The sequence below is a fragment of the Macrobrachium rosenbergii genome, chromosome 46 (genome assembly GCF_040412425.1).
Source record: "Macrobrachium rosenbergii isolate ZJJX-2024 chromosome 46, ASM4041242v1, whole genome shotgun sequence".
Classification (NCBI taxonomy): Eukaryota; Metazoa; Arthropoda; class Malacostraca; order Decapoda; family Palaemonidae; genus Macrobrachium; species Macrobrachium rosenbergii.
In genome coordinates, this window is record NC_089786.1 from 52,307,195 (window position 1) to 52,332,931 (window position 25,737).

A 25,737-nucleotide genomic window follows, 5' to 3' on the forward strand; every position below is an offset into this window, starting at 1 on the left:
CTGGGTACTGAAGTGTTTTTTGCTCTACTGACTTCAATTCGTGACTTCTTTTTTATTCTTTGACTTCAATGAGTGACTTCGTTTTCTTCTCTGACTTCATTCTATGACTTCGTTTGGATTAGGGGGATTAAGAGAATTGAAGTCTTTCCTCTTTTGACTTCAATTAGTGACTTAGTTTTCACTTTTTGTCACTGGCTTCATTTAGTGACTTCATTCGGTGACTTCATTTTCTTCTCTAACTTCATACAGTGACTTCGTTTTCTTCTTTAACTTCATTTAGGGACTTCACTTTGTTTTCTGACGATATTCACTGACTTCAGTTTCTTCATTGACTTCATTTTCCTCTCTGACTTCATCATTGACTTCATTTTCTTCTCTGACTCCATCATTGAATTCATTTTCTTCTTTAAATTCATTCAGTGACTTCATTTTCCTCTCTGACTTCATCATTGACTTTATTTTCTTCTCTGACTTCAAAATTCACTTCATTTTCTTCCCTGACTTCAAAATTGACTTCATTTCCTTCCCTAACTTCAAAATTGACTTCATTTTCTTCACGGACTTCATTTTCTTCTCTGACCTCATCACTGACTTCATTTTCTTCTCTGACTTCATGTTCTGCGTTTACCTCACTCAATGACTCCATTTTCATTTTTTTACTTCACTCAATGACTTCATTTTTTTCTTCTCTGATTTTATTTTCGTCTCTGACGTCATTGACTTCATTTTCTTCTTTAACTTCTTTGACTTCACTACAATATAAAGTATATCCACTTAGACTTTAATGAGAGACTTCATTTTGAACTCTTTGACTTCACTTAGTGACTTCAGTCATATTCCCTCTGACTTCACTGCGTGACTTCATTTAAATGTGGGAGAATGGGTATTATAAGTCCAGTTTCATGACTCATGTGCTCAGCTGTCCAACTTCTCGAACTTCCCTCTATCTTCTCCTCACTTTAATTCCTCCTCCTCCTCCTCTTCCTAATTCTTCCTCACCCATCTTCCTACCTTCTCCCTCCTTCCTCCTCCCTTCGCCAGCGCCTGACGCAGGTTCTCCTGACGAAGGCGAAAATATACAAAACCCCAAGAGACATACCCAATATTTCAAAAGGAGATTCCCCCGTATGGTATCGATTTCGGGCCTCCTGTTTTTAATTTATTAGGGCCCCCCCAACGCCCTTACCCCTTCCCAAACCCCCAGGGGCACGGATTCCCTTCGTCGAGTCCTCTCCTCCTCCTTCCCCCTGAGGGACGTGGAGAAATATTTAAAAAGGGCTTCGCTCTGCAGAAAAACAGGGTCCTGTGTCGCGTCTAATGGGGAGGGTATTCCCATAGGTTGAAGATCTAGGTTGTATTATTATTATTATTATTATTATTATTATTATTATTATTATTATTATTATTATTATTATTATTATTGTTATTATTATTATTATTATTATTATTATTATTCAAGTGATGATAAAGACAATAGAATTATTATTATTATTATTATTATTGTTTTTATTATTATTATTATTATTATTATTATTATTATTATTATTATTATTATTATTAGGACGATGACAACGACAAGAGTAATTATCATCATGCCTAATTATGATGCCAATAAATTATTCTTATTATTACTAATAACACAATTATACACATGACGGTTAATATTATAACTTATCTTATCATAATAATAATAATAATAATAATAATAATAATAATAATAATAATAATAATAATAATAATAAAAATAAGAGACAAAACTCAGGTAGACTCTTCACATATCTGCCCTAATTACGTCTCAAGAGAGAGATCTCTCTCTCTCTCTCTCTCTCTCTCTCTCTCTCTCTCTCTCTCTCTCTCTCTCTCCACTGATCTGAAGCCTAGATTATTTTACTGCCATTTGGTGTAATGTTTCTCATTTATTGTTTGGGGAAAAAAAAATTCTCTTGCCTCCTAAAGTTTTGTAATGGTTCTCAGTCACGGATACCGATTTTATTTTTTTCTATTGGTGGATAAAAATTTTTTCCTCAGTGTAAAAACATAAATGATTTTATATATCTTATGTATTATATGTTAAAATGAAGAGGGGAATTTTTCATAGGTATGTGTCCAATAATAATAATTATTATTTAATAATAATACTTAATAATAATAATAATAATAATAATAATAATAATAATAATAATAACAATAATAATAATAATAACAATAAATAATTTTAAAGCATTTCGTTACAATAACAATTATCATAAACTTTATGCGAAAATTACTATATATTTATTTACACAGAAAAATAATGACTATATATATATATATATATATATATATATATATATATATATATATATGTATATATTATATATATATATATATATATATATATATATATATTATATAACAGAAATAAGATCTATTTCTAAATAATAATAATAATAATAATAATAATAATAATAATAATAATAATAATAATAATAATAATAATAATAATAACAATAATAATAATAATAATATCAGTAAAGATATTACTAGGGACAAATACAAGTAAAAGTAATGGTGATTATTATTATTATTATTATTATTATTATTATTATTATTATTATTATTGGAAAGAACATCTAGAATTGCTCTCCACAAAAAAACTCTATTGTAACAGAGAGAGAGAGAGAGAGAGAGAGAGAGAGAGAGAGAAATTGTGTATATTTTTTCATTATAAGTTTCAGAACATAAAGTAAAATATTTCTTTGGATAGGCTGTGGGTAGTGGGTGGTGGGTGTGGGGGGTGGGAGTGGGAAAATGTGGGGTGGGTGGAGGATGAGGGAAGAGACATTGACTTTCAACGATATCCACATTCCCACAATTCCCCACAAAACGACTCGAATGAGTCGGCAAGGAAGATAATTAACCTGAGTCACTCAGCAACTCGCAATCATGTGATCGCCATTGTATATGCAAATGACCTCCACGGGTCACGAGTAAAAGGTCAGGGGTCACGAGTAACAGGTCACAGGTCAAGATCACAAACCACAGGTCACGGGTCACAATAAGAAGCCTCGACAACACGAGGTTCGTACTAGTAACCGCCAACACTCTTCCTCTTCCTCCTCCGCCATAGCAGTGATTGGCTGAGAGAGAGAGAGAGAGAGAGAGAGAGAGAGAGAGAGAGAGAGAGAGAGAGAGAGATTCATTCTTGGCGCTCCGGCAGCGAGAATGACAGTTCTTCGCTGACCGCGGCCGAGTGAGCGAGTGGCTGCGGTTGGCATGTTCATTGTGCTCTGTTGCAATCGCTGGGAGGTAGGCCTGCAGTCATTGTGTGTTCTTTTTTTTTCATTCATACAAGCGTGGCTTTAATTCTATAAGATCTTGTTCAGATAGGCCTCAGACAATTTTTTTTTATATGAGTGACTTTAATTTTATGAGACTGTTTTTTTTACGTGAGTTTAATTCTGTGAGATTTTGTTCAGACAAGCCTCAGACAATGTTTTTTTTAGGTGACTACTTCTATAAGATTTTGTTCAGGTAGGCCTCTGACAATTTTTTTTTATATGAGTGACTTTAATTTTATGAGACAGTGTTTTTTATGTGAGTTTAATTCTGTGAGATTTTGTTCAGACAAGCCTCAGACAATGTTTTTTTTAGGTGACTACTTCTATAAGATTTTGTTCAGATAGGCCTCAGACAATTTTTTTCTGTGTAACTTTGATTCTATAAGATTTTGTTCAGATAGGCCTCAGACAATGTTTTTTAAGTGATTTTAATTCTATAAGATTTTGCTAAGATAGTCCTAAGACAATGTTTTTTATGTGGTTTTAATAGTATAAGATTTTGTTCAGACAAGCCTCAGACAATGTTTTTTTTATAAGTGACTTTAATTCTATAAGATTTTGTTGAAATAGTCCTAAGAGAATGTTTTTTATGTGACTTTAATTCTATAAGATTTTGTTCAGATAGGCCTAAGACAATTTTTTATAAGCATGTGACTTTATACCTATAAAATTTTGTAACCAAGTTTTCTTCGGCAATCTTGCAATCGCTGGGAGAAAGGCCTATAAACAATTTTTTTTTAATACACGTGACTTTAATTCTATAAGATTTTGTTACCCACTTTTACTTGGCAATCCTGCAATAGGGAGAAGATAGGCCTATTGAAAGTTACCCGTGGCTAAAATATGCATATTTTAATTTCAAATTTGTGCTCTAATTTGGAAAGGGTTCAAAATGATTTTTTATCCAGTTTTTCTTAGCAATCTTACGATCGTACGAAGATAGGCCTATGGAAAATTACTTATGACTATGACCGCAGATTTTACTTTCATATTTGTCTGATACGCCTATTGTGCTATATATTTTGGAAGGTAGGTCTTAGGCCTATAGCAAGTACAGACTTCAATTCTATAGGATTTTGTTACCAAATTTTGCTTGGCAATCTTGAAATCGGGAGAAGATAGGCCTATTGACCACATATACTTTTTGTTGTGATATGTCTATAGCTGTGCTATAGTTTGGAAAAGCAGGTCTTAGGCCTACGGAACATGCAGTCAATATTTCTGTGTTTTTGAAAATACAGGTGTTTTAACAAAACACGCCAACTAGTTCTTAATGATTACTCCCCGTGGGGAGGTAGCGCCGTCAGTGCACCTCAGGCGGTGCACTGTAGGCATTACTTAAGGTTCTTTGCAGCGTGCCTTCGGCACCTAGCTGGAACCCCTTTCGTTCCTTTTACTGTACCTCCTTTCATATTCTTTTTCTTCCCTCTTACTTTCCACCCTCTCCTCACAATTGATTCATAGTGAAACTGCTTTGAAGTTTTCCTCCTGTTACGCCTTTCAAACCTCCTACTCTCAATTTCCATTTCAGCGCTGAATGACCTCATAGGTCCCAGTGCTTGGCCTAAATTCTATATTTAATTCAATCCAATTAATTACTTTTCACTAAAACAATTTAAATCTTTGAATTTCATCCAAATTCTTTCTTAATTGCAAATAAATCCCTTTGCGTAACTGTAACCAGGTCCTAGGCCTACGTACACCTATATACATACACCACTGAAGACCAATATCTAAACTTACCTTTAAAAAAAATCGTCAAAAAAGCTTTCCCCATGATAAAATTATTTGCATTTTCCATATTTTTCCTAAAAAAATGAAATAACTTGATAAAACTTTCACCAAGTCCTAGGCCTAAGTACCGCACCCGGTCCTATAGGCCTATGTACACACAAAGACTCCTATGTAAATTAATATTCAAACGTAAATTAAAACTAAAAAAATGATCAAAAAAGCTTTCCCCATGATAAAATTATTTACATGGTCCATATTTTTCCTAAAAAAATGAAATAACTTGATATAACTTTCACCAAGTCCTAGGCCTAAGTATTGCAACGGGTCCCATAGGCCTACGTACACACAAAGACTCCTATAGAAACTATTATTCAAACAAAATAATCAAAAAAGGTTTTCCCATGACAAAATTATTTACAATGTCCATATTTTTCCTAAAAAAATGAAATAACTTGATAAAACTTTCACCAAGTCCTAGGCCTAAGTATTGCAACGGGTCCCATAGGCCTACGTACACACAAAGACCCCTATGCAAACTAATATTCAAACGCGAATTAAAACTCAAAAAAGATCAAAAAGGTTTTCCCCATGACAAATTATTTACAGGATGCGTTCCGAGATAAAAAAAAAAAAAAAATGAAGAAAAAAAATGAAGCCTCGTTGCGTTATATATGACGATTTTGTAACCATGACTTTTCAGGATACCCCGTGTAGATATTGCAGTAATTTGTTTTTATGATGTGGAATATATATATATATATATATATATATATATATATATATATATATATATATATATATATATATATATATATATATAATTTCTGCTTTACTTGTTCAAATTAATGGCTTGTTCCTTGTAGGTGTTTTCGCATTCAGAGTAATATAATAATAATAATAATAATAATAATAATAATAATAATAATAATAATAATAATAATAATAATAATACTTTTTCAAATTATTATTATTATTATTATTATTATTATTATTATTATTATTATTATTATTATTATTATTATTATTATTCAGAAGACGAACCCTATTCATATGGAACAAGCCCACCGAACGGGCCACTGACATAAAATTCAAGCTTCCAAAGACTATTACAGTGTTCCTTTGAAAGCACTTAAAGAAAGTATATGCCTATAGGAAATACGGAAAGAAGAGATCACTTATTAGAAAAAAATTAATAAACAAAGAGATAAAAATAAAAATAAATCATTACAATACAAACGGGAATTTTTTTTAGGGTGGTAATGCATTTCACCTTGTCTTGAACTTCCGGTATTTGTAATCTGAATCGAAAAGATAAATTACAAATAAATATATAAAAAAAATGGTAAATAATGATTAATTCTAAAGCCAGGTTATAAGAATATATCAGTAAACGTTAAACTGAAATCAGAATCAAAAAGAGGGCAAAACTCCCAAAAATGTTGCACCCTCAGGGAGACTGTTCCACAGTCCAATAGTGTGAGGAATTAAGGACCTCTGGAACTGAGAAGTTTGACAGTGAGGCACATTTACTGCTATGCTGTCGAACTTATCAATTCAAGGGGTCTTTTATTTATTTATTAATATGTATACTATATATATAATATATATATAAATTTTTTTTTCTCTATAGGCCTACATCTCTTTTAACTTTAAAATGAACACCATCATACTCTTTGAAAGCTTGAAATAATAATAATAATAATAATAATAATAATAATAATAATAATAATAATAATAATAATAATAATAATAATAATAATAATAATAATAATAGCTTTTTCGAAAAGATGCATTGCTACAAAAATCTTCTTAATATTCCCCAAAAATTTCTGTTCAAATTGCAGATCATGAAACATATATTTTTATTTTATTTCTTTTTTAGAACTTTTTTATAGTTTCTGAAACCGTACCTGGCTGTCAGTCTACTGAGGTAGGTCATGGCATGTAAGGATTTTGGAGCCAGCAACCTCATCCCAATATATATATATATATATATATATATATATATATATATATATATATATATATATATATATATATATATATATATATATATATATATATATATATATATATATATATATATAATTTATATATACACGAAGCTTAGCATATAAAAACAAATTAAAATGACCGAAAAAAGGCCTAAAAAATTTAGGAAAATTTTGAGGAGAAAGCCAAACAAGTATTAGTGACCTGACCTAACCTGATTAGGGGCATAGGCCTATGTAGGCCTATCTAATGTCGTCAATTTAAGTGAAATTAAAACTTCTCCACAAAGTTCTGCAAAATATGCGCGCAGGCGATGACATTACAGTATGCCTACGCTTTCTCCCCCTCTCTCTCTCTCTCTCTCTCTCTCTCTCTCTCTCTCTCTCTCTCTCTCTCTCTCTCTCTATTCACGTCTTCCGCCTTCGGCTCCGTCGTCACCATAACGACTTTTAGTAACTTTCAATAGTCGTTTTACAAGTTTGGTGCCGCTCAAATATTCGCCTTCCCTGGCGTAGCCTTTGGCGCTCTCTCTCTCTCTCTCTCTCTCTCTCTCTCTCTCTCTCTCTCTCTCTCTCTCTCTCTCTCTCTCTCCTTCGAAGCTTTCTAAGGCAATAGCCTCTGTGGTATGTTCTATTAGAATGACTGCTTAATAATAATAATAATAATAATAATAATAATAATAATAATAATAATAATAATAATAGCTATTATCCTTATAATTTCTGCTACTTACTAACTCCTTTATGTCCAGGATTAATAAGAACTTTATAAAATGGCCTTTCCGTCGGCCTTTCCCAAAGTAAAAAAAAGTAAAGTCATATATTAGGTACCAGTTGGTATTTGAGTCTTTATTTATTTAAGTAAATAAATAAAGTGAATGCATATAAATATTATATCAAAATAAACAAAATGATAAACAAATTAATATAATAAAATTTCAAAACACAACCCACTGACGTTTATATATATATATATATATATATATATATATATATATATATATATATATATATATATATATATATATATATATATATATATATATATATAAATTATATATATATATATAATATGAGAGAGAGAGAGAGAGAGAGAGAGAGAGAGAGAGAGAGAGAGAGAGAGAGAGAGAGAGAACAGCGTATATAATAATCAAGGCCACTGACAACAGATCTACCTTTCGGCGGTCTCGGTATAATGCTGTATGAGCCGCGGCCCACGAAACTTTAACCACGGGCCGGTGGTGGCCTGTCCTATATCGTTGCCAGACGTACGATTATGACTAACTTTAACCTTAAATAAAATATTTTCCAAAAAAAAACGCTTGGTTATTTTTTCACGAAAAATAACTGGTTTTCCACGAAAACCGACTGTCTTCTTACGCGAAAATTGACTGTTTTTTTATACGAAAACCGCTTTTTTTTTTTTTTTTTTTTTTAGAAAAAAACACTGGTTATTCCAAGGCAAAGTTTCACGAAAAGTTCCTGATTTTCCGGAAAAAGCTTCATTAAGTTTCACGACTTTTGAAAGGATTTTATGGATCATTTCGAAAAAGCAATTTTTTGAACAGAAAAAAAAAAAAAAAATCCTAGTTGCGGATGAGAACTAATTATTATCATACGCATTACGAACCTACTAGCTAGAAAGTGAAGTGAAAGTGAATTCGAGAGATTAGTGAAAGTGAAAGCGAAGAAAGTAAAGAAAGAGAAGAGAGAAAATAAGTGAAGTTTTAAGAGATACAAAAAGTGAAGTTATGAGTGAAGTTGGTGAGAGGAAATCAATGAATAAATTTTTTGTATGTCATCCAACTATCGACAGAGAGAGAGAGAGAGAGAGAGAGAGAGAGAGAGAGAGAGAGAGAGAGAGAGTTCAGGGTTAACACGATGCCTTATTTATGACAAATATCGATGAGGTCTCTCTGTCACGTTACCTTTCTAAAAACACGAAGGAGTGTGTTTGTATATATATATATATATATATATATATATATATATATATATATATATATATATATATATATATATATATATATATAATGTTGATTTATCGAATTCCAATACTCAAACATAATGAATTCGAATTACCACGAACTTAAAATAAAAAATTCAAAGGGAACTTATCAACATGTTTTGGTAGAGTGTCACCTAAAATATTAATGGCCGGAATTATTCTTAAGTGTTCACAAAGGAACGTACATATTATGTCTTCGATCGTCCTTAACGAATTAAGCTTTTACGATAATCGACGGTTATGTGTATGTGTGTGTGTATGTATGTGTATATATATATATATATATATATATATATATATATATATATATATATATATATATATATATATATATATATCCGTTTGTCGTCATGGAAATTATCTTGCCCCTTATTCTAATAATACTTTTATGCTAACAATTTTCAGTCATTCGAATCTAACGAAAATATATCCAATATAATGATATAACTTAGGGATATTCGTCTCATTATTAGTGATATATAACCTGAGGATATATATACTTTTAATATTAGATGTTATCTGAGGTTATATCTCACTTCTATATTCCATGCTATGTCATTTATAGCCGATTTACCTACAAGATATGCCTGTAATTTATGTGTTATAACCTGGGGATATACTTATATGCCACAAATATTCATGGGATATAAATTGAGTATATTTATACATATGTATGCAGTGTATATCTACGCTATATCTCTTTGTTATATCTTACATACCTTGAGGATATACTTTCATATATGTAATATAACTCTGGGATATAATATCTCTCCTTGTATAAGATGTAACAGAGGATATATACCAATTATTTACATAACGATATATCCTGAGGATATATAAATATATATTTTATATTCATATGCATCAAGGGGATGGTTATAACTTCCATTTATACGCTATACAAATGGAAGATACAATTCCCGCCTGTACGCAATATCTGTTTAGGATTTATAACCCATTTGTATATGCTTTAAAAGGAAGATATAAGTTCAATTTACGCGACATAATCAGAGGGTATACCTCTCCCTTACTTGTGACATAATATGATATATAACTTCCATTTATGCGTGGTATAACCCTGGAATATGCAACTCAATTATATGAATATAGAATGGGATTATATCTCTCCATTATATGTGATATAAATTGATGATATAACTTCCATTTCCTTGTGATATAACCCTGGAGCAAATATCTCCATTATGTGAGTATAGCATGAGGATATAACCCTCAATTATATGTGATATAAACAGATGATAAAACACGTAACTTTATGCCTAGAAATTTACTTTCAAATCTGGGGAAACATATCTCCTATTCATGGATATAACCTCAGGCCATACCTTCATGCTATTTGTGATATAACGAAAGCTATAAATGCCCTTCTTGTTAATAGAATAAAAAAATACACAATACAGCTATTTATATGTGATATAACCGTTAGGCATAACTTCAACTTACATGTCAAATAGCTGAATTGAATATATACCTATCAATTCAATGTGTGTAACAGGCAGATAGCGAAACCAGGCATTTCGCGAACTGCCTGATATTTCAGGCAGGTAGCGAAATGCACTTGGGGACATTCGATTCCCCCCCGGGGGCTGGTACTAAACACGGCGAAACAGTGACTCACCTACGCTGTTTCGCCGAGTTTAGTACTAGCCCCTGAGTGGTCAAATGTATTTCGCCGTGTTTAGTACTAGACCCTGGGGAATCAAATGCACTTAGGGACATTTGATCCCCCAGTGGGGCTAGTATTAAACACGGCAAAATATATTTGATTCCCCCAGGGGCTAGTATTAAACACGGCGAAATATATTTGATTCTCCCAGGGGATTGCACTAAACACGGCGAAACAGTGACTCACCTACACTGTTTCGCCGTGTTTAGTACTAGCCCCTGGGGGAATCAAATGTCCCTAGGTGCATTTCGCTATCTGCCCGTAACATATATACTGTAAGTCTATCATATAAATTAGTCATTTTAAAATGACAATATTTTTTTATACAATGATCTGTCAAGAATTTTGTTCTAAAAAAGTTAAGCTATAAATTCTTACAGAAAGAGTTTATAGAATCTTTTGATGCCAGCCTCAAAACATGTAAAAAAAAAAACTCGTTAAATATTCCTCCTGGCTTTTCAAGCATCGTTGTGGCCCACTGTCGTTTAATGTACAAAAACACTTTTTAAAAAATGTTGATATTTTCAAAACGTAAGAATTTTCAAACGTCAATCTGAACTGTCAGAGATTCAAAGTAATTCTAAATTTTTAAAAATTATTTTGAAAGCACACAGAACTTTGAAAAAAAATAGAAAGTTAATAATAAAATACACGTTATTTTAAGATTCAAAACTATTTTTTTTTAATGTTGACATTTTCAAAACAAGGATTTTCAAACGTCAATCTGAACTGTCATAGGCTCAGTGTAATTCAGAATTAAAAAATTATTTTTACCACATACACTCACTTTCAAAAGATAGAGAAATTTAAAAATATTAAGTCAGTAATAAAATATACCTCTTTTCACGATTTAAAACTATTTTTTTAAAATGTTATTTTCAAAACACAGGAGTTGTTTCAAACGCCACGTGGATTGTCAGAGTTTCAGTTTAATTCTTAATTAAAAATCATTTTGAAAACACACACACACATACACACTTTCAAAACAAAGACCTATTAAAAAAAGTACAAAATAATTAAAAAAAAAACCCTTCCATGATTCAAAACCGATAAAAAAAAAAGTTCGACTTTGAAAACACGAAAAATCAAACTAAAAATTTAAACTAGCTATCATTAAACTAATCACCCCCTTGAGAATTCCCAAAACTGCAAACAAACTCCTAAGAGCCGATGAGACAGACGACCACTATCTCTCAAAAAATTTCCCAAGAGATAGGAGTTAAAAAAAAAATAGTATATAAGAAAAAATTTATTATCAATAAAAAAAAATTGTGAAGTTGGTTCTGAAAAGCTGTTTTTTTCCATTCGTTTCCCAACTATCAGATGAACGCGACCACCCGTCTACGGACTCAGGCAAAGAGGGTGAGTAAGATATTCCTCTCTCTCTCTCTCTCTCTCTCTCTCTCTCTCTCTCTCTCTCTCTCTCTCTCTCTCTCTCTCTCTCTCTCTCTCAAGTTTTCTGCATCTGAGACATTCATATGCTAATCGCTAGACTCATATCCTGCATGCAGTTACAAGGCCTTGGGTGCAAGACCAAACAAAATATATAGAGTGTATATATATATACACATACATATATATATATACACTTGCTTTTTCTCTCTTAATACACAGCTTTTAAAAACAATGGGAAAACAAAAGAAGGTAAGAAATTCTGAAGGCATGGTTAATATAGCATTCTGCATACTGCTTTGTGCTTTATGTAATATATATATATATATATATATATATATATATATATATATATATATATATATATATTCTTATTTAATAAATAATATATAACATATAATATATATATATATATATATATATATATATATATATATATATATATATATATATATATATATATGTATACATATTATATATGTATATATGCATATACAAGTGCTGTCCTTTTACTATAGGCATTATAATTATAAGCTCCATATTTAACATTCCTCAAAATCACTTAATGCTGATTCTAATTCTACTTCAATTTCCTTATATTTCATAATCGCTGTTTTCCAAAGATATTTTTATAGTTAACAGAAATAGATAGATAGAATATAGATATATAATATGTCAGGCAACGATAATTTAAGGCTGTGTCTGCTTTCAAGTGAAACGTGTAACAAACACATGTCAGGAACTGTTTGCATACATATCGCAAACAAATTGTAAACAAGTCACCGACTGTAAGCTAAGAATAGGTTACAACTAGCAAATAAAGTGGCTGACTTGTATTCAACGTGTTTGTGATAAGTCAGCAATAAGTTGCTTATGTTTGATGAAACACTATTTAGGGCTAACAACAAGTTGCTGACTTGTATTCAACATGTTTGTGATGTGTGCGTGATAAGTTGTCGACACGTGATGAAGCACTGGTTTAGAACTAACAACAAGTCGTTGACTTGTAAGTAACATGTTTACGATTTGTGGGCAATAAGTTACCGACAAGTTTAGGACATGTTTCAATACAGTGCGGACGCACCTGAACTTGCATAGCAAGAGAGAGAGAGAGAGAGAGAGAGAGAGAGAGAGAGAGAGAGATCACTTCCAGGGCATCACAAAGTTTACCCAAAGTAGCCAACTCAAGTCTTCCCTTCACGTCTCCTTCCTGTCAGAGGTCCCACGAACTTCTTCTTCTTCTTCTTCTTCTTCGCTTAGTTTGAATACGAGATCTCTGGGCCGGATAATTATCGCCTGTTTCTTTAGCTCCTTATTCAGCCGTTATTATTTGTTTTTGAAGCTCCTATTCACTAAACGGTGTGTGTGTGTGTGTGTGTGTGTGTGTGTGTGTGTGTGTGTGTGTGTGTGAGAGAGAGAGAGAGAGAAATATACCTATTTTGCACAGAGTTTAGACATCCGGTGTAGATATTTTCACATGCATTCAGTGAAGCATGAAACATTTCACAATATATGTGCAGACATATAGATATGTGTAAAACATTCGTGTGTATACACATATATTTACACACACACATATATATATACATATATATACATACAAGATTAAACAACGAAACTGTAGACGTACAGTATACATAAAGCGCCCAGAATAAAAATAGAAAGATACGAGAATAAAGCAAATAACTAAAGGAGAGACGAATGTATCTGGAATATTTTTGCAGAGAACTGAAATGGGAGAGGTTGAGACAACTTTCAGGAAGTCCCGATAATTGTTGATGTGAGAATTCATATCCCCTTTCTCGGAAAGGCCGCCCCTTCGGAAAATTCACGAGGAGAGAGAGAGAGAAAGAGAGAGAGAGAATATACAACTAAGTGATCTAAGTGTATAGGAGAGAGAGAGAGAGAGAGAGAGAAAGAATATACAACTAAGTGATCTAAGTGTAAAGGAGAGAGAGAGAGAGAGAGAGAGAGAGAGAGAGAGAGAGAGAGAGAGAGAGAGAGAGAGAGAGAGTTTTGAACACACTGTAAGTTGGAAAGATTCAGAGGTGAAAAAGAAGCTGTATGTGTGTGAGAGAGAGAGAGAGAGAGAGAGAGAGAGAGAGAGAGAGAGAGAGAGAGAGAGAATATACAACTAAGTGATCTAAGTGTAAAGGAGAGAGAGAGAGAGAGAGAGAGAGAGGGTTTGAACATAAGTTGGAGAGATTCAGAGGTGAAAAAAAAGCTGTGTGTGAGAGAGAGAGAGAGAGAGAGAGAGAGAGAGAGAGAGAGAGAGAGAGAGGGATTTGCCTCCTGTTTTGACGGGAGAGCCCCAGAAGGATCCCAAAAGGACTGTGAAAGGATCGGCCGCCGAATCCTTTAAGTTTATCCTTTTTTAAATTCCTAGAGAAGAAAATCCTTAGGTCAGAAGAAGACCTTCTGGATAAAAAGAAGAAGAAGAAGAAGAAGAAGATGAAGAAGAGGAAGGTTCCCGGAGCCCTTTTGGCTACTTCAGGAATGCTGACTCTGTCTCTGGCCTGTTATTGCGTCTTCGGGGAGGTGGTTGGGGAGAGGCAGAGTCCCTCTCTCTCTCTCTCTCTCTCTCTCTCTCTCTCTCTCTCTCTCTCAGCTTCCTTTTCACCTCTGAATCTTTCCAACTTATGCTCAAACACCCCACCCCCATCTCTCTCTCTCTCTAAGTAAGTGCTGTTTATATATATATATATATATATATATATATATATATATATATATATATATATATATATATATACATATATATATATATATATATATATATATATATATATATATATGTAGTCTGTAAAAATCTGCATTTACTAAAGCTGTCTTCACTTGGGTCCACATAATAATAATAATAATAATAATAATAATAATAATAATAATAATAATAATAATAATAATAAAACCATCTTCGTGACTCAACACATGTTTTCTGCACACACCCATTCCTTATCTATATCCCATCTCGACGTCAGATTAGCAGAGGAAGCCGTGAATGTCTAGTCTTATTGCGTCATCCTTTTTACAGCTGGGTACGACTGACATGTGGCACTAAGTCATAAAAAAGGTCACATAAACACTTCACACAGAGACGTCACCACAGGCAAAAGGTCATTTCACCAGTTCTGGCATATCGTTTATAAACACGCGGATGTTCTTGTGTACTGGAATGGGATTAGATACGTAAGGTACAGGTTACAGACGGTGGGAAAATATATATTGTATGGTGTTGTGGGACTACATGCATAAGATGCAGGTTTAAGAATGAGGTAAAAAAAAAAAATTCACTGTACTGCACTGTATCTCGAAGTTTGAGATGTGTCAGAGGTCTTAAATCTCTCAGGACAGAGACTAAATTCTACCGTAACCTCAGAGCTAGAGAGATGTCTCAGATGTCTCAAATCTCTCAGGATAGAGACTAAATTCTACCATAACCTCAGAGCTAGAGAGATGTCTCAGAAGTCTCAAATCTCTCAGGATAGAGACTAAATTCTACCAGAACCTCAGAATTAGAGAGATGTCTCAGAAGTCTCAAATCTCTCAGGATAGAGACTAAATTCTACCATAACCTCAGAATTAGAGAGATGTCTCAGAAGTCTCAAATCTCTCAGGATAGAGACTAAATTCTACCATAACCTCAGAGCTAGAGAGATGTCTCAGATGTCTCAAATCTCTCAGGATAGAGACTAAATTCTACCATAACCTCAGAGCTAGAGAAATGTCTCAGAAGTCTCAAATCTCTCAGGACAGAGACTAAATTCTACCATAACCTCAGAGCTAGAGAGATTTCTCAGAGGTCTCAAATCTCTCAGGACAGAGACCAACCACCGCTAGAACCTCACAGTTAGAGAGACGTCTCAGGAGTCTCAAATCTCTCAGGTTAGAGACTAAACACTACCATAACCTCAGAGCTAGAGAGACGTCTCAGAAGTCTCAAACCTCAAACCAGAGACCAGACACTACAAAAACCTCACAAAGCTGGAGAGATTCCACATCGCACCAGAACATTCCCATCTCATTCTTTGAAGGAACGAGGCCCTTAGAATCTCCTTAATGAAATGAGCGTCTTCTTTTTGACACACACACGCTTTATATACCCGTCAAAATGCCCGGGGCATTCCTCAGACGTTATGTAGGGAAGAAGCGCTTATCACGGTCTTACGCGGGTCCCCGCCAAAAAAAAAATAAGTAAAAAAATTCCTATGGGGGTAATTACCCGCTAAAACACGTATTGTTGGACCGAATGAAATGGCTGAAGTTTTTTCCATTCTCTCTCTCTCTCTCTCTCTCTCTCTCTGTCTCTCTCTCTCTCTCAGCACGATTGTGAGCGTTGGAACAAGGCAAAAATTATGGTTTTATATTTACATTTTGACTTATTTGTACGTCAAAAAATTTCTGATGGCCATCAATGATTCAGTATGGTGGATCATATTCATAATTATACATAATATCCCAGTAAACAGGGGTCTTAAAGTGACCTCTGTCCTGTAACAGGTCAGTAATAAGGTCACAATCCGGAGATTTTCTAATAACTTATTTCTTTTTCTTTCTGTATTTCCTATGACCTTCTGATGTTTCTTTCAAATGAACACCATAATATTCCTTGGAAGCTTGAATTTCAAGTCAGTGGCCCCTTTGGTGGGTTTGTTCCATAAGAATAAGGTTCATCTTCTGAATAATAATAATAATAATAATAATAATAATAATAATAATAATAATAATAATAATAATAATAATAATAATAATAATAATATTCTTGAATTTCAAGTCAGTGGCCCCTTTTGTGGGCTTGTTTCATGTGAATGGAGTTCATCTTCTGAATAATAATAATAATAATAATAATAATAATAATAATAATAATAATAATAATAATAATAATAATAATAATAATAATAATAATGATAATATTTGGAAGCTTGAATTTCAAGTCAGTGGCCCCTTTTGTGGGTTTGTTCCATATGAATAGGGTTCATCTTCTGAACAATAATAATAATAATAATAATAATAATAATAATAATAATAATAATAATAATAATAATAATAATAATAATAATCTTGAATTTCAAGTCAGTAGCCCCTTTCGTAGGCTTGTTTCATGTGAATGGGGTTCATCTTCTCAATAATAATAATAATAATAATAATAATAATAATAATAATAATAATAATAATAATAATAACAATAATAATAATAATAATAATAATTTGGTGAGGTCACACTCAAATGCAGTTAGGGCACGACACTGAACTTTTAACATACCCTGGGCACATTTTGTTCTGATGTTTAAACAAGTACATAATCCACCTAATCTGCTCTATTCAATATCAGTTACGAGCCCGCGCTGGCATAAGGCCAGCTGAAGCTGTGACACATACAACATACCCGGTAACTATTTCGAAAGCTGGAGTAACTTTCGAAAGAAAGGTGAATGCTGAAAGAGTAATCTACAAGATGTTAAACTCCTGTCGAGTTCAGATTCAACTCTATCAGTAATGGGAGATTATTTTCAACAATATTCCCTTAACAATTTGTCACAGGAGACTATTTTCAACAATATTCCCTTAACAATTTCTCACAATCTTCCCTGCCTTCCTCTACACAACCGCACTGTCACCATATCCGCTATGGTGCCTTTGCAAAGACCCGATATCCAATATGGTGCTCCGCAAATGTTCACAAGTGGCGTCATCTAGAAATGAAAAAATACATTTGTAAAACTCTTCTTTCAATAAATTTCCTCCTAGTCTGATTTTGAAAACGATCTTGGTATTTTAACCGAAGATACGGGAAATCCGGTTACAGCGTTGCCTGACAGAATTATCTCTCTCTCTCTCTCTCTCTCTCTCCAGCCACATCCTATCACGCTATTTGATGTGTAATGTGTGTGTTTCTATCCGAACTATTGCACTAAAAGAGATTTTACATAATGTGTACATACAGATAGATATTATATAAATTTCGGACTCACCATGGGATCGATCCCAGGGTCTTCCAATTGAAAAGCAAGGGCGCTACCAACTGACCCGCACAGGCCTTTCAATTTATTGTGTATTAATTACTTGTAATTTATATATATACAGTATATACAAATATTATATAAATATACTTATATATATATATATATATATATATATATATATATATATATATATATATTTATATATATATATATTGATATGTATACATATATATACAGCCTATATGTATACATGTATATATATTATATACATATATATATATATGTATATATAAATCTTTATTTATATTACTGAAGACATATATATATATATATATATATATATATATATATATATATATATATATATATATATCACTGAAAAGTTCCCCTTCTCTTGGGAAATACATTTGCTATCCACAATATATTAATATCCATAATCCCATGACCTGAACTGTACGGATAACAGACTCCACAGCTGGGGGCTATTCTCCCCCTTAACCCCCCAACCCCCCACACATTCCCGTCCCTCCCAATTACAAGTTCTCAAACCTGTAAACTACAGTATATGAAAAGTAAACAGGAGAATCAATCTATCTCTACAAACTCTACGGGTGCAACACTTCCCCTTTCGGCATTCCACCCGCCACTATAGGGTCGCAGGTAGCCTACAACTACAGCGCGGGTCTTATTCCTTAATATAATTTCATCCTTGCTTATGTGAGGTGTATTTCGAATGCCGGCGAAGGGAGAGAGGGAGTCTCTCTCTCTCTCTCTCTCTCTCTCTCTCTCTCTCTCTCTCTCTCTCTCTCTCTCTCTCTCTCTCTCTTTTACACAGGCCTACTAAGACACACTCCTCCCATCTTTCCGGATGTGCTGCCATCATCAAATAGAAGGGACACTCTCTCTCTCTCTCTCTCTCTCTCTTATCCACACAAAACTCACACGCTTATATTTCTTGTCCTTATTTATTTCCATTGATTTCGTAAACAAAATTATACACACACACACACACACACACACACACACACACACATATATATATATATATATATATATATATATATATATATATATATATATATATATATATATATACATATACATACATACATCTGTCTTAGCTCCTGCATCAGAATTACCACACATTTACAGATCATAACTTCTGAACAATTCTGAGCTGCGAGATAACAAAATATCTATATGAAAACGAGCTATTAGTCCTCTAGCTAAGAAAACAAATACTTTTTTATATTCAAACATGCAATTACCTAGAAATGAAAGACACATACCTATTTTTAGTTTTCTGTAAAAGAAAACATTTGAGATGGCTTTGTCTGCCCGGACGCACTTTTTCCGTCCGCCCTCAGATCTGTAAAACTACTGAGGCTAGAGGGCTGCAAATTGGTATGTTGATCATCCACCCTCCAATCATCAAGCATACCAAATTGCAGCCTTCTAGCCCCAGTAGTTTTTATTTTATTTAAGGTTAAAGTTAACCATAATCGTATGTCTGGCAACGCTATATGTGCGAACAACACAGGCCACCACCGGGCCGTGGCTGAGAGTTTCATGGGCCGAGGCTAAGAGTTTCATGGGCCGTGGCTGAAAGTTTCATACAGCATTATATGCTGTACATAAAACTCGACTGCACCGAGAGAACTAAATTTATAAGTAAATGAGGCGAAAAAGAATTAAATCTATATGTAAATAAGGCGTAAAATAATTAAATTCATAAGTAAATAAGGCGTAAAAGAATCAAATTTATTAGTAAATAAGGCATAAACGAATTAAATTGATATGTAAATAAGGCGTAAAAAAATAAATTGATAAGTAAATAAGGTGTACACAATTTAAATTCATAATGCAGTAAGGTGTAAAAAATGAAATTTATAAGTGAATAAGGCATAAAAGAATTAAATTTACAAGTAAACAAGGCATAAACGAACTAAATTTATAAGTATATAAGTCAAAAAAGAATTAAACTTATAAGTAAATAAGACAATGACAAATGAAATTTACAAATAAACAAAGCATGAACGAATTAAATCTATAAGTAAATAAGGCATAAACGAATTAAATTTACAAGTAAACAAGCCCTACACGAATTAAATTTATTCGTAAATAAGGCATAAACGAATTAAATTTATATGTGAACAAGGCGTAAACGAATTAAATTTATATGTAAACAAGGCCTAAACGGATTAAATTTACAAATAAATAAGGCACGGACAAAAGAAATTTATAAGTAAACAAAGCATAAACGAATTAAATTTACAAATAAATAAGGCACGGACAAAAGAAATTTATAAGTAAACAAAGCATAAACGGATTAAATTTACAAATAAATAAGGCACGGACAAAAGAGATTTATAAGTAAACAAAGCATAAACAAAAGAAATTTACAAGCAAATAAGGCATAAGCGAATTAAATTTACAAGTAAATAAGGCACAGACAAATGAAATATACAAGTAAATAAAGCATAATCGAATTAAATTTATAAGCAAACAAAGAACTCGCTTGAAAACAAGATTTCAAGAAGGCACCACGTGGGCCGTGGTTCCTGTCCCCAAAATCGATAGCATTTCTCCAAAACACTGAGACAGAGAGAGAGAGAGAGAGAGAGAGAGAGAGAAGCAGAAACAAACAGAAACAGAGAGAGAGAGAGACGGAGAGAGAGAGAGAGAGAAGAGGTGCCTGGGGCTATTGACAATCAATAACGTGGTCACGAAATGGTACTTCTGGCCCCCCCAATACCCCATCCCCCACCCCCTTCTGCAGTCGATTGTCGTTGCATGCCGTCGATTGCCGCCGGTCGATTACGGTCGATAGAGGAGCGGTTTTTCGGTCCGTTTAAGCGGATGGATTATGGGAAGATTATGAGAAGATCAAGTAAGGCACAAACAAATTAAATGAATCAGCAAATAAGGCATAAACGATTGAAATTTATAAGAAAATAAGGCATAAACGAATTAAATTTACAAGTAAATGAGTTATGAACTGATGAAATTTGCAGGTCAATAAGGCATAAATGAATTAAATTTACACGTAAATGAGTTATAAACTAATGAAATTTGCAGGTAAATAAGGCATAAATGAATTAAATTTACAAGTAAATGAATTATAAACTAATGAAATTTGCAGGTAAATAACGCATAAATGAAATAAATTTACAAGTAAATGAATTATAAACTAATGAAATTTGCAGGTCAATAAGGCATAAATGAATTAAATTTACACGTAAATGAGTTATAAACTAATGAAATTTGCAGGTAAATAAGGCATAAATGAATTAAATTTACAAGTAAATGAATTATAAACTAATGAAATTTGTAGGTAAATAACGCATAAATGAAATAAATTTACAAGTAAATTAATTATAAACTAATGAAATTTGCAAGTAAATAACGCATAAACGAATTAAATTTACAAGTAAATGAGTTATAAACTAATTAAATTTGCAGGTAAATAAGGCATAAATGAATTAAATTTACAAGTAAATGAATTATAAACTAATGAAATTTGCAGGTAAATAACGCATAAATGAAATAAATTTACAAGTAAATGAATTATAAACTAATGAAATTTGCAGGTAAATAACGCATAAACGAATTAAATTTACAAGTAAATGAGTAATAAACTAATTAAATTTGCACGTAAATAAGGGATAAACGAATTAAATTTACAAGTATAAATTACTGTAGATATAAACGAATGAAATTTATAAGTAAAGAAGGCATAGACAAGTTAAATTTACAAGTAAATAAGGCATAAAGGGATGAAATTAGAATGAAATTTATAAGTAAATAAGGCACAAAAGAATGAAATTTACAAGTAAATAAGGCACAAAAGAATTAAATTTACAAGTAAACTAGGCATAAACGAATGAAATTTACAAGAAAATAAGGCATAAAGGAATGAAATTTACAAGTAAACAAGGCATCAAGGAATAAAATTTATAAGTAAATAAGACACAAAAGAATTAAAATTCTAAATAGCTCAAGAGGAATCTGTGGTATCGCTTACAGTTCGCCGCATAGGGCATGCTGTGTGCGTCGACACCTACATTGTGTTATATAGTTTAGGAAGGTTTAAAAATGGGGTCTAATATTAAGTATAACGCATTCTTGGGTAATTTTTAATAACAAAACATTCGGGAAAAAATTATATAAAAGACCTATGACTTCTGTAACGTAGCTGAGGTTTATATAAACAATACCTAAATAAAAATAAAAATGTTAGCAATTTCTGAATTAAGGTTAAAAGTGACATAAAAACAATCTTCTTATGAAAAAAAAATAAGAACAAATTCGTGGAAAAAGTCATATAAATATATAAGACATGCTTTCCGTAACATGACGAAGTTTGCCATAAACAATACCTGAATAAGAATACAAATATCAGCACTTTCTGAATTAAGGTTAAAAGTGACATAAACACGTAATCTTCTTATGAAAAAATATGATAAAATTCGTGAGAGAAATAATATAAAAGCGATGCTTGGCAACACCATGTAAGCCAAGAGTAAACGCCATAACTAAAACCATTTGACAATGCATTATATTACCAGAAATTAGCGGGAGGCGTCTTGTGCGCTGTGTCAAAGTACCATTTCGATCAAATAATTAGTGTGAGAGATATCTGAGAAAAACGATGACTCACGCTCCCTGGAACCGATAATAATGATTTCCGTAACATGACGAAGGTTTATATAAACAGTACCTGAATAAGACAGAAAATTTTCTCGATTTTTTAATTAAATAGGTTAAAAAATATTCGAGTAATTCAACCTCAGGGGAAAAGAGAGGAACCCTAAAACGAATTTACGAAGGAAAATGCGAATAAATTTAAAATTAGTTCAGAAATGGAGGGAAATTCAAAGGTTAATGTTATGCAGTAGAGTCTTCTTGAAAGAGAAACCAGAAGTTTCACTTTTTGTAAAAATAAAAAATTTAAAATTAACCAAAATTTAAAATTTGAGAGAGAGAGAGAGAGAGAGAGAGAGAGAGAGAGAGAGAGAGAGAGAGAGAGAGAGAGAGACTGTGGCTACGTATTATCATTATTTTTTAGGATAAGGCTACTCGCCTCACAGCCCAAAGTAGCAAGTGGGAGAATGGCTACTAAGTAGGAATTATAACCACAAGAAAAAAAAGGTAATACACAAAATTACCACTTCCCCAAAACATTAAAAAAATTAGAGAAAAAATCATGAAAAACAGAAATTTCAGTAACAAGTAGCAGAACCAGAATCTAGTAGGAGATATAAAAGCTAAGTAGCAAGTAGGAGAAGGCTATTAAGAAGGAATTACATCCAGCAAAAAATCAATAATGTAAAAAAAAAAAAAACATAAATCAGAAAATAATAATGACTTTCAGTAGCAAGTACGAAAACAAGGATCTAGTAGAAGATACAAAAATCAGAAAAAAATAATAAAAAAGGATTTTCAGTAGCAAGTAGCAGAACTTGGATCTACAGGAGATACAAAAATCAGAAAAAAATAATAAAAATCAGGAATTTCAGTAGCAAAACCAGCATCTAGTAGGAGACAACCAGAAAAAAAACTTTCAGTAGCAAGTAGCACAACCGCGACCTAGTAGGAGATCCAAGAGCTAACAGCTTGCACAATCGGAATAACACAAAATTGACTCGGGAGTCAATTATTGAAAGAAGGGGGCCAAATCCCCATTAATTTTCGGAATGTCCCTATTGATGACGGTGCCACCGAAATTGGCACTTTGGGTACACTCGATTTGGCACAGCGAGAGTACAAAATGGAGGGGCAGTGAATGACGCTAATAACAGTTGTCATAATTTTATTTAAGCGCTATTACTATCATTATTATAAGAGCAGTATAATCATCAATAAGAATAATTATGACGACAAAAACAAAGCGTTGTTGTTATTATTATTATTATTATTATTATTATTATTATTATTATTATTATTATTATTATTATTATTATTATAAGAGCGGTATTGATAACAATACTACTACTACTATTGATAATGATTACTGCTAAAATTACCAACAATATTGAAAATTACTGATATTGGAAATCACTAATATACTGTGTATATATATATATATATATATATATATATATATATATATATATATATATATATATATATATATATATATATATATATAATGGATAATAATGTTAACATGAAATTAACACTAAAGTGACTGAAAACTGCTATTAATATAGAAATTACATATACCACTACGATGAAATTAAGACTAAAATTACTAATTATGGAAAATTACTAATAATATCAACAAGAAATTAAACTAAAATTACTAATAAAATTGAAAATCACTAATAATGTTAACAAGAAATAATAATAAAATTACTAATATTGAAAAGTACTAGTACAGCAAATTACTAATAATATCAACAAGAAATTAACACAAAAATTACTAATAATATTGAATATTACTAATAATATTAACAAGAAATGAACACTAAAATCACTAATAATATCAAGAATTACTAATAATAATACAGAAAATTACTAATCATTTTAAAAGGAAACATAAAACAACATCAACTAACATCTCCTATTTATAGGTGTCCACTTAGGCTGCATTAAAATTATCCCTCAAGCAATAACTAATTTCAGATATTAATTCGTGTTTTCGCTCTTTACAGGTGAGCCACATTATGTCTGAGAAGCAGGTGAGGTTATTAGGTGGAATCTTTCACACACACACACACACACATACATACATACATACATATATATCTGACTATGAAATATTTTCTGTTAAAACAGAAATCCATCTATTAATGGTAGGAGCTCATAAAAAGGCCAAAAAGGTAGGAGGTTATTGCTATTACTGCTATATTTCAGTGACCAAACTGCCTCCCTCCTCAGGCAAGCATGTGAATGAAGTAAGGAACAGACAGGCGGTATTTATACCGAGAAATCCAGAGGTCAGCCATTACGTCGCTCCAGTTGATGGCTTCTTAATCTTTTTCATCGCTGGTTGGAGGAAGATTTTATCTGTAATATCTGAGTCCCATGATCCCTCTGATAGAGTCATCGTATTTCTTTGTTTAATACAGACTGTCTATATTCCTTACTTCATTCATATACTTGCCTGAGGAGAGAGACAGTTTGGTCTCTGAAATATAGCAAAAAACTTTCTACCTTTTGGCGATTTTATGGGCTCCTATTATTAGACATATATAGGCCTAAATATATACAGTATACATATATATATATATATATATATATATATATATATATATATATATGTATATATATATATATATATATATATATATATATATATATATATATATACAGTGAGAACGTATCCATGCATGAAATTAAATTTATCTATTGCAAACGAGCAATATTTTCAACAAGGGATGACTTCGGAAAAACCAAGGAAGCAGTCACTGCCGTATTAATTCTTCAAATGAGCTCACCAGCAGCGTGTCAACACTCCTAGACAAATAAGCCTTATTCGCACACTTGATTGTGGATGTCAAAGGTTTTTCAATTCCATTATTGCTTCCACCACATTTATCCAGCATTTTCTTGGTCTTCCTCTCCTCTTTTCTCCTCAAAAGTTCGCAATATTATACTATTTCAGTCTAAGTCCTGCCACTTACCTCCCCTGACATCTTTTCTT

At 32.2% G+C, this 25,737-nt stretch overlaps 1 protein-coding gene across 4 annotated transcripts in view; it reads left to right on the top strand.

The window, feature by feature from the left end:
- LOC136830348 (beta-1,4-glucuronyltransferase 1-like) overlaps positions 1 to 25,737 on the top strand; it is a 156,468-nt gene that overhangs the window by 56,246 nt on the left and 74,485 nt on the right. The window contains exons 1-2 of one of the 4 annotated variants that reach the window (XM_067089814.1): positions 3,206 to 3,288; positions 12,061 to 12,099. The exons of 1 other annotated variant lie outside the window; for it this stretch is intronic. In XM_067089814.1, the coding sequence (XP_066945915.1) occupies positions 3,256 to 3,288; positions 12,061 to 12,099 (72 nt within the window). In that variant the 5' untranslated portion in view covers positions 3,206 to 3,255. Of the gene's footprint in view, positions 1 to 3,203; positions 3,289 to 12,060; positions 12,100 to 25,737 lie in introns of those variants that run through there. 2 more of the 4 variants (XM_067089815.1, XM_067089816.1) reach the window with 2 other exon arrangements.